Below are 11,117 nucleotides of genomic sequence, written 5' to 3'. Positions count from 1 at the left end.
AACCTGACTGATCAATTTTAATTTAAACAGATAAATTAGCATACACCACCACACTAGAAAATATATTTTATATAAGCTAATTTTTATACATAAAATTATAAATAAAGGTTCACTCATATTGTTAATTTATTGAACAGAAAAGATTCGCATCAATCCCTCAGTGAGCTAGCAAGGACAACTAACACTAGATTAATATTTGTTTTTAGATGACATTTTCCTATGTTTAATTTTGTTTAAATTTTCCTACATTTTATTCCAACCGTTTTATTTACTTGCTTTTATCCTGTTTTTTCCCCAGTGTTTTAATCATATAAAGAACTTTGCATTGTTCTTGTTCTAAAATGTGCTATACAGATAAATTTGCCTCGCCTTGATGGTCGCACACTATCACGCAGAAGGTAACATAATGTGTGCGTTTCCAGTCTTTGATTGGGCAATCCAAGCTTGGGGCCACAGGATTTGCTGCAACTTTAATTTCATCATTTAAACAAACGTTGGTGGGTTGGCCCCATTATTAAGTTGCCTCAAAAGGATTTAGCTGCTGAGCTTCTCAGTTTTCTGGCAGACTTAGAAATATAGACAAATGTTTAAAAAATAATTTTATTGGTAAGGGAATCTGTCTTTTTTAAATACTGCCCTATAAAGAACGATCATGTCCCACTGATTATTGCTAACATAGAGCTCCACAGCGACATCTGGTGGGGCCAGGCCCTACTGGCCCCAGATGCAGAGACGCCACAGCATAGGATAAGAAAAAAGCTTAGATTAACAAAGGACTAAGCTAAGTAAATCATTGACTAGGCTTCTTTAGTTTCACTGTAACAAGCTTCATTGCTGACATTCAAAGCTTTATTGTTTCTATTCATGCATTAACAAACATACAGAGAGCAGAAAATCACAGCTTAATATAACTTCTCTGCTTGTAGATTTCTTATTTTGTTGTTTTATTTGTCACACTTAAATGTTTCAGACTCTCAAAAAACTTTAAACAGCCGGTTCAAGCTCATCCAATAACATCCCAGCCAGATTTAACTCCAGATTTTTACTAGGGCGTTCCAAGACCTACGTTTCCATATTTCTGCTTTAGTCATTAGTCAGAGGAGGACTAGCTGGTGTGTTTTGGATCATTGCCTCCCTACATAACCAAAATGTGCTGGAGCCGGGTGTTCCCCTTCAGGGTTTACCAAGTCAGAGCATAGCTGATGGTTCCATCAATTATCCTGCAATGTCCAGGTCCTGAGGCCTGAAGGTAGTCCATCTCTCTACCTCCACCATGTTTGTCTCCATGGTGTTTTATTTCTGAAACCCAGTTTTATACCAGATACAACAGGGTGCACGGCATCCAAACATTTCTACTTCGGCTCATCAGTCAGCTAAACATTTTCTCAGTAGTCCAGTTGATCATCGTGAACACTTTTTGGAAATTGTGAGATCTGTATTTTTGCACTTTTGGTTCAGCTGCAGCATGGCTTTTGAACTCTCCCATTGAGGCCATGAAGTCTCTCTTTCTTACAAGTAAATCATGACCTTTGACCTTAACTGATCCAAGTGAGCCCTGCTTTGCTTCCGATGTTCCTTTGAGTGCTTTTGTGGCCTCGTAGATGTGTTCCTGGTGCATTTGAATAATTTCGGTAGGTCAGCCTCTTCCGAGAAGCATCTCCGCTGCCTCTTGTTTTGTTTAATTGTGGATGATGGTTCTCTCTGTCATTCTGGTTAGTTTTAAGCCTTGGAAATGACTTTGTAACTTTCTTCTAGACTGATAGAAGTCAGCGACTTTGTTTCGCAGGTGTTCTTGAATTTCTGCAGATCCGGGTGTGTGGTGCGGCTTACGGGAGCTTCTGGTCTACTTCGTGTTGTGAAGCAGGTTCTATTTAGGAGATGTCCAAAGGTCAGGCAGCAACCAGGCCTAGATGTGGTTAGAGAAATTAATTAGAGCATGTTGGTTTGAATAGCGTTCTATTTTCTTTATATGTTCAGGATTTATTCAGATTATCATTGCCTGATGTTCAAATTTAGTTTGATCTAAAACATGTAAGTGTGACAAACAAAACAGACAAAAGTATGTTTTACAGCAACGTGACTGAAGTTAAAGACTCACGTGGCTCCTCAAATAAAGGGTTCACAGCAGCCGAATAGAAACGGTTGCTGTTACTTTGTCAAGCGGTCAAATTTGTGTCCAAATGTTCTGCTTTTAGGAATATACTCCTTAGTGTTTTTTTTTATCTTTTGTTTCTCCAACAAAAAAGAAGAGATAGCAGAGAAAACAACGTTTTAGGCACTACAACAGTTATTATTGTAAATTATGTTCTGTGTTTTGGCTGATTGGATCAGAACCTCTGACCATGAGGTTTCCAGATCAGGGAGCTGAGCGGAGTCCATATTGTTCAGAACTTCTAGATCTTTGTGTGTAATTTTTAGATGTCTGGTGGTCCAACTGAACAGCTTAGGCAACTGGCGGTGCTTTCTTTTGTGAGGGGATGGGTGTAAGTTCTGGTTTGCTGTGAGTATTTGATTTTTCCACATTTGTAAAGAGTTGCTGGGCAAATAGTTAGATTTGGATGTAATGTGGTACACGTACACCCTTACTTTAGTCGGGTTGTTTAATTTTCAGGCAGTTGGAGTTAGAATGGGCACAGGAGGGTCAATATTTCCACAGGCAGCTGGCAGCATTTCAGAACAATGAGTTAAGATCTACAAGATGGAGAAAATGGCATATTGATGCAGCTAGGGAGGGGCCTTTATCGTATCGTTTCATCTCTATCATAGAAAAATTTCTTGTCAAGAATTTGGATTTATCTTGACAACGATAAATTCCAGCTAGAGGTGTCTGAAAACCCCCCAAACTGCTTTGGATTGTTATTTTTGCTATTTTATGCTATTTTTTGGCCTTTTCTGTGTGCAGTTTGGTGATAAGAAAATCACTTCTTTATGTGACCAGTGTCCTGATGAAACATATTTTGAATTTTGTTTTAATATTCAATTTTCAAAAAAAAATTTTAAGAACTGTATTTGTGCTTGTTGGGCTAGAATAGCCATGCAGTCACAGCCACACAGTTACCAGAAAAAGACAGCAAGAAGCTGTAAATAGACTTTTATCATCACATTTGTTGTTATCACAATAAAACCACAATATATCGTGATAAAATTAAAAGTCCGTATTGCCCACCCCTACTACCAGCACCCAGCTGAACAGGGTAGTGTTGCAGGTTTAAAGACGCAGGAAACCTCTAAGCCTCATTCAAACATATCCTACGCAGTTCTGCATGTGTGCTCATATAGATGCACAACATGATGGCTTAACTTGGTGCTTAATTTTTTATATTACTGTATTTTCTTTGTTAGTAGTTATTTGAGTGTTTTGGTTTTTTTTACATTTTCTACAAGCACTGTCTTATTTAGTCGAGCGATCTGGTTGTTTCTGTGGTTATTTCTGATTTACAGTAGTTTAATCTTTGGTTGGATTTTATTGAATTAAACAGAAAAAACAATAAAACCGGGCCAAAAAAAAGTGATTGCAAAATTTCTTAGTGCAGTATTGCAACAGTCACTGAAAATTCAGCACAGCGTCATGGCAGCTAGGGAGATTTTGAGGGATCACAAATACAAATGTCCTATTCAACATTTTTATGTAAGCGCAAATGAAAACGGTGTCATATGTCTGAGAGTGTTACCGATGTGTTTAATTGGTTTAAAGAGCATTTTATGCAGCTGTGTCTCATTCTGGGCACAATTTTCAGTATAAGCCTGATCTTTCATATCATCAACTACATGCTATCTCGTTTTTCTGACTCATTGGTTTACAAAGGACCTGCAAAACACAAAAGAAGGTAATATTTGCAGAAAAGAAACTGGAGTTAATTACATTTTTTAAAGTATTATGGGTGTCCTCGTAGCCTTTCAGTCCTCCAGTATGAGTCTGTTTCACTTCGATGTTCAAGAGAGCATAAATATGCTGTAGAAGTAACTGGCAGCTTTAATTCAGAGAGAAGCTAATATTTCAGTGTAATTTCTCCACGTTTTGGTTAAAAACCAAGTGGTGTTATGGTGTTAAATGAAATCCAACGGATGCTACGTTTCAATACTGTGTGATTATACTTTACCGCTTTTGAATGAGGGACAAAAGCAGTTTTGTGTTGATTGGTGGAAGATTATGGTCTCTGTTTTCAATTTTTATTTTCTAAATAGAAATAATGGATTAGTTCAATCTTGCAGAAGAATTGAGGTGTTTTATCAAGGAAGAAAATGCCCTTCAACTCCCAAAAAAATAAAATTCAAAATTGTTCCTTTAAAAGTGTTTTTGGTGCTCCATGTTTGTGAACTTGCATGTGTTCATTTTTACAATTTACCAACCTGTGTTTTAGTTTTGAGAATAAATATTAAAAAAATAAACAAATGTGTCATTTTATTGTTAAGCATCTTTATCCTTGTCCTTTTATTATCTTTATCAAAGCGTTTCAGATCAAACATTTACAGTTTTGGTCATTTCTTTTCTAGCTTTCATGAGAACAGAAAGTGCATTTCTACCAGCAGGGGGCAGCACCGAGGCGTTTTTGTTCTGTCAATTATATTTCATACAAGAGTGAACTGGGCAACAATTCATGTAATTTAAGTTTCATCAGTTATATCACTTCGAATTAAGTAACATTTAAACCTTTTTGTATTACATGCTTTACAAATGTACTCAACATTAGCCTAATGTTGAGTATGTGTGAGATATGTGTGGCCTCCAGCATATCAAAGTCCATTAGTGTCGTGGTACAAAAAGCTAATTTGTTAAGGGGCAAAGCTGGGCTAGAGCCTTTTTGTTTCTAATTGTTTGTGTTAATAAGTTCAATTAGGGCTGGACAATACGGCTACAACGAACATCACAAATTACGATATCAATATAAACAAAGTAAAGGCTTCAGAAACACTACCAAGAAGGCCCCAACAAATGCCTGTACACATCTTTAGACAATTATTTTGCCATGTTTGTAAAACTCCTCCAGTATAATATTTTAGAAATATTTGCTTTAAAAAATAAAACACATAAAGCTACATAAACCCCAGAAATCTCATATCACCTTTTATTGAATAAAGTTATATTGCGACCCATGTGAAAAATTGTTTTAAAAATGTATCTGATTCAAGAAATATCTGTAGTTAAATGAAGAAATTAGGTAATTATAGTAAAATTATTCGTAAAATGAACAGTTCCAGACTTGTGAGACTTAAAAAGATGAAACTTTGTTATTTTGGGACATTGCTGGTCTAGACGGTGCGACATCTTACCGCTGTCAGAACTTTAAGGAGCATAAACCCCATTAAGTTTGGTCCCAACGGCGCTCCTTTAACCTGAAACATGAAGACGGCCTTTGTTCTGGTCTCTTTCTAATCTTGACGTGCTTCACTGCTCTTCACACAGTTTGCAAACACATCAGGTAAACCCAGGCTGAAAACAAATCTGCCTCAACACCGTCTGTAAATCTGTTACCTGATCTAGTTTCACGTTAAGGTTTTCTAACCTCTGGTTCATGTGTGAAGAGCCTGATTGTCTGTCCACCTTGTTATGAATGGTTCAGTGGTTTGGCTGACGGGGAAGGGTGTGGCCCCGGGTCCCAGCTGTCGACACCCCCCCCCCCCCCCAGTCCTCTGATCAGGGTGGGGCCTCGGCTTCCATCCAGCACAGAAACACACAAAGGGAAAAGTCCAAGAACCCAACGATAAACTGGACAAAAGAAGCAGGTGGGATCCAGACCAAACTGGCTCAGCATGAAGAGCGTATTTGATTGGTGCGCTCCGTCCAGAAGGGACGACTGTAAATAGATACTTTAGAGATGTAATAAAATACAAAAATAAGCTATCATAAAACATATTATCCCTATTTTAAAAGTTATTTAACAAATACTGTAAATTTTACTGTTCTTTTCCACATTTTGTCCCATTACAACCACAAAACATTAATATGTTCAATTGGATTTTTATGTGATAGACAAACAAAAAGGGGTTTATAATTGTAAAGCAGAAAGAAAATTATACATGATTTTTTTTGTTGTTTTTTTTTTTTTTACAAATAAAAAAGGACAAAGTTTTCAGCCCCCCTGAGCCAATACTTTGTGTAACCACCTTCTTTTAGGGTCTGTCTCTATCAGCTTTGAACATCTAGAGACTGAAAAAACAGCTCAAGCTCAGTCAGATTAGACGGAGAGCGTTTTCAGATCTTAGCACAGATTCTCAATTGGGTTTAGGTCTGGACTTTGACTAGGCCGTTCCAACACATGACTATGTTTAAGCTATTCCAGGGTAGCCCTTGCTTTATGTCCTACTGGAAGGTGAACCTCCATCCCGGTCTCGTCTTCTGCAGAGTCCAACAGCTTTTCTTCCAGGATCGCCCTGTATTTGTCTCCATCCATCTTCCCATCAACTCTGACCATCTGTCCCTGCTGTAGAGAGACACTCTACCAGAGCATGATGCTGCCATCACCATGTTGAACAGTGGGGATGGTGTGTTCAGGGTGATCTTCAGTGTTAGTTCTCCTCCACACATAGTTTTTCATTTTGGTCACATCGGACCAAAGCTCCTTCTTCCACATGGTTGCTGTGTCCCCATCATGGCTTCTGGCAGAATGCAAACAGGACTTTTCATGGTTTTCTTTTAACAACGGTCTTCTTCTTGCCACTCTTTCAGAAAGACCACATTTGTGCACGACTAATAGATTCCCCCACCTGAGCTGTGGCTCTCTGCAGTTCCTCCAGAGCCACCATGGGCCTCTTGGCTGCATCTCTGATCATTGTTCTCCTTGTTCAGCCTGTAAGTTTAGGTGGACGGCCTCGTCTTGGTAGGTTTATTGTTGTGCCGTACTCTTTCCCTTTCCAGATGATGGATTAAACAGAGCTCTGTGAGGCGTTTAACGCTTGGGAAATCTTTTCATAGCCTAAACTGCTTTAAACTTCTCAACATCTTTATCTCTGGCCGGTCTGACATGTATTCCCTAGACTTGATGCTGTTTGCTCCTCAATATTCTCTTAACCTCTGAGGCGTCACGGAGCAGCTGTATTTGTACTGAGATCAGATCACATACTGGTTGACTATATTCAGTCATCGGCAATCATCAGGCAACTTCTGAAGGCAACTGGTTGCACTAAGACAAAAGGGGATGAATACTTTTGCACACCGCACTTTTCAGTGTTTTATTTGTATTTTTTTTAATATTATGTATAATTTTCTTTCCAATTCACAATTATATACCACTTTGTGTTGGTCTTTCACATAAGATTCCAAATACTGCAAAAATACTACAATACACTTCAGACCATGTAGCTTTGAGAAGAAGTTAGAATGTAGAAAATTACTAAAAATAATAAAAAACAAAATAAACTGCTCAGCTTGAGTTAAAAGCCAGTGCAAACAGGTGGATAAAAGGTTAAAAAAGATTTAAAAAAAACAGTTCAGCTGTTAGATTTTACTTTTTAAATTTTTTTCATGTATGTAACTTAGACTTCTGCAGATGCTTCAACTTATTTTAGCAAAGTGCAATATTTTATTGTATTGGTTTACTTTTAGCCTAACCACTGGAAGGTATCAGCACCTATTCTAATCGACTTTTAGCCTAATTTTAGTAATAATTGACTTTCTAATTTAAGGTAATTTAACTGAACCCAGGTTCAAACACTCATTGGGACTCTGACCGGTGCTGACCAGCAGGGGGCGCTCTTACACTGAAACCTGCCTGTTCTGCCTCCTTTTGTCTCCTGGTTGAAAATCTATAATTTTTTAATAAGAATGGGGGTTTATGTAGAAAAATAACAAAAACATATACATATAAGTGATTTTTATTTTTATCTTTAATGTGACAGAAAAATGTATATCAGCATTAAACCTATTTAGTCAGGTGTGTTAAAAACAAATACATTATCTTATTTTTGCGTTGTTTAAAATACAATTTGTCTTTAAAGCACATTTTACGCGGTTAAGCAAACTGATCTGTAATCGAGAGGAGGGACAGACAATGGAGAGAAAGGCGAGAGACGGTAGAGAGAGGTAGACAATGGAGGAGAGGGAGGGAGGGAGGAGGGACGTTCGCTCCCCCGTTCAGCCGCGGAGAGCACGGCGCGGTGGGCGGGGTGGATCCAGCCGGTGTCTCCTCTCTGCCGCAGCGGCCATGCTGCTGTCCGCCGCCTCTCTCCGCGCATCCCGCTCCGGCTCCGCAGGTGAAACCAGCCGCCGGGGTTGTTGACGCACAGGCCCGGTGCGCCTGGGCTCGGCCGCAGCGGCTTTACCCCCCGAACCGGATCCGAGGCGAACGGCCCGGAACGCGGCGGCGGCGGCGGTGACGGAGAGGGAGGGGAGGAAGGAGGAAGAGGAGAAAGCCTCCTTAGCAACAAACCGGTTTGACGGCATTATTGGTAGGTACCTCGCTGTGAGAGAGGGAATGACAGCAGAGCTTAGCAGCAGCAAGGAGATTGATGCGTAAAGTCAGAGAGATGAAGAGAGAAAGAGAGAGAGAGGATGAACTGTAGGTTTTATAATCATCTCAGCGTCTATTCTTTTACAAATACTCTTCATTTAGAGGGATTGCCCCACCGGCTGTGCAGAACGTCCTCCTAAAACGTGTCTGGTGTATAAACCAATCATGTTAACCACAGTGAGAATGTAAAATACGCTGCGCAATGAATTCCATGCAAAGCTGGTCGTTCAGCATCCTTCAGAGACTGATTAGAGAGAAAAGCCGGCTCCCTTCCTGCAGCAGGGAAGCAAGGCAGGAGGGTGATGGGGAGGGGATCCGTCTTGTCAGTACAAACCATGTGATTGTCATCTTTTGTGTGTCTGTGTGTGTGTGTGTGTGTTTTGTGTTCAGGGATGGACGGGTCGCTGAGGACTCTGGAGGATTAAACTGTGGCCTGAGACACAACGAAATGGCCCCAAAACGTACCGGATCACAGGGATAATGGTTTATTGATTCGGGTTTTAAAGCCGGGCTGGTTGCTCTTGGCCTCTACAGCGACTCGTTCTTTTGTAAAGCCAGACATCAGGGGTTACGGTGGGGTCACTGAGACTGCAGTGAAGTGGCCTCGGGGACACGGACAGACCATCGAGCAAGGCATTGACTACAGGGGGTCTAAAATGTCACGGTTTTAGATCGGCTTCAGCTTGTTGCAGTGGAGAAAGGTCCTTTTTTAAGGTCTAACGGCACCACTCTGGTAGCAGACCACTGGATCTACACTGAGCCCTGAGGTGAAGATAATCCTGGACTACGTCTGTCACAGCTGTTTCATTGGACCGGAATTAGTGACTCTTTACTACAACTTGATTTTGTCATTCTTGGTACGTTTTGAGGACTTAAGGGGACTGCCTTGAATGGGATCATCATGAGGAACGTCTGAACCTCACATGTTTTATGAGTAACTGGCCTCTGGGTTTTGGACCGCTCGCCAAGGATCAGCTCGTTCAATCCACCGGGATATGAATCTTGAATTGGGCGAACTCTGAGTGCTACTGGAAGCTCATCCGCCATGTCTCTGAGTAAGACCCTCGAGTTGGAGCATTTCGACGAACGCAACAAGGTCCGCCGGGGACGCTCCACCCGACCCAAGAGAGATGACTCCACCGCCAGCGGCGGGGGGTCTGGACCCAGTTCCAGGGGCAGCAGCCTGGTTCCCAGTCCCGCCCACAGTGCCAACTGCAGCTACTACAGGACCCGCACCCTGCAGGCCCTCACCTCAGAGAAGCGAGCCAAGAAGGTCCGGTTCTATCGCAACGGGGACCGGTACTTTAAGGGCCTGGTGTATGCCGTCTCTAGTGACAGGTTCCGGTCGTACGACGCTCTGCTGATGGAGCTGACTCGGTCACTGGCAGACAACCTTCATCTGCCCCAAGGAGTTCGTTCGATCTACACCATAGATGGCAGCAAGAAGATCACCAGCATGGACGAGCTGGTGGAAGGTAAGACGAGCAGCTCTTTGGCGGAGAAGTAGGCTTTCTAACATCTGCACTAAGGCAGATGTTAGAAAGAAGTTAACATTTTCAACCTCCCCACCCCCAGAAAAATGTGTCAGAAATAGAGGGATGCACCGATATGGAAAATTAGGCCCATATCTATTTCCGATATTAATATTGCTGTTATGTCCGATAAGTGATATTTACCGATGTACACAGACATTTACGTTTCTGGGATGATCACATTTTGTTTTATACCAACTGAAAATATGTATGATAACTGAATTTTTGAATGTGGGTTTTAGTCTAGACTTACACGCTGCTTTTCGTACGTCTTCTTTCGACACCGTGAAAAACGCCCACACTGCTGACATTGCATCTCTGTTTCATTTAAAAAAAAAAACACAATACTGGCTGTGATGCATTACTGTCAATGTCACATGATCCAAAAACATAAAAAAAAAAAAAACCTGAAACACAGGCACAAAGGCCATCCAGATGGAAGTAAACATCGACTCTTAATATCGGCCCAGTTTTACTCATCGGACCGAAACCGATATGTTAAAAATGACTAACAGTGGCCGATACCGATGTTAAATCCGATATATCGTGCATCCCTACAAAAATGTAACATTTAACGTTTTCTGTTTTAATGCACTAAAGCTGTCGTTTAAGGATTACCCAGAATCCCTTTTAAAATATAGCATATATATATGGGTTCATTTATAACAACAATGGTTTCTAACAACTAGAATGTTTCAGCATTGCCAAACTTTTTAAACTATATAATATTAACAATGGTATAAATGGCTTTTGGCCCGACTCGCACCTGCTGTCGACTCTTAACTAGCTATGAACCTCATATGGCAAAAATAATATCAAACCCTTAATATTAAATATAAACTTCAGTTATATTAAATTTTGTACTTTTAAAGGAGTTTATTAAAAGTATTCGTCATACTACTGACCGCAGGTACAGACCAAACAGCAGGGGGTGCTGTTGTCACATTTAGAATGATTTAAAATGGCAGTATTTCCTGGACAAAAAGGGCAAGGCTGTTTCTGTGCTCTCCCCCTCCCCCAATATCTTCACGCCCACCTAGGCGGTGCACCCCACTGTTGGAGAAGCACTGGGCTATGGTAACCTGAACTTGTAAGTTTCATTTTCTGCTAGGGGTGCACAATACTTGGGATTCTGATG

At 40.7% G+C, this 11,117-nt stretch overlaps 1 protein-coding gene across 2 annotated transcripts in view; it reads left to right on the top strand.

Annotated features, from left to right (window-relative positions):
- Positions 1 to 8,064: 8,064 nt before the first annotated feature.
- LOC105921059 (serine/threonine-protein kinase DCLK2) overlaps positions 8,065 to 11,117 on the top strand; it is a 31,434-nt gene continuing 28,381 nt past the window's right edge. For both annotated transcript variants that reach the window (XM_036146854.1, XM_036146853.1), the window contains exons 1-2: positions 8,065 to 8,385; positions 8,838 to 9,922. In XM_036146854.1, the coding sequence (XP_036002747.1) occupies positions 9,493 to 9,922 (430 nt within the window). In that variant the 5' untranslated portion in view covers positions 8,065 to 8,385; positions 8,838 to 9,492. The remainder of the gene's footprint in view (positions 8,386 to 8,837; positions 9,923 to 11,117) is intronic.

Source organism: Fundulus heteroclitus, chromosome 14 (assembly GCF_011125445.2).
Source record: "Fundulus heteroclitus isolate FHET01 chromosome 14, MU-UCD_Fhet_4.1, whole genome shotgun sequence".
NCBI lineage: Eukaryota > Metazoa > Chordata > Actinopteri > Cyprinodontiformes > Fundulidae > Fundulus > Fundulus heteroclitus.
Note: the sequence above shows the minus strand (reverse complement) of the source record. Positions and strands in the feature narration are given on the sequence as shown.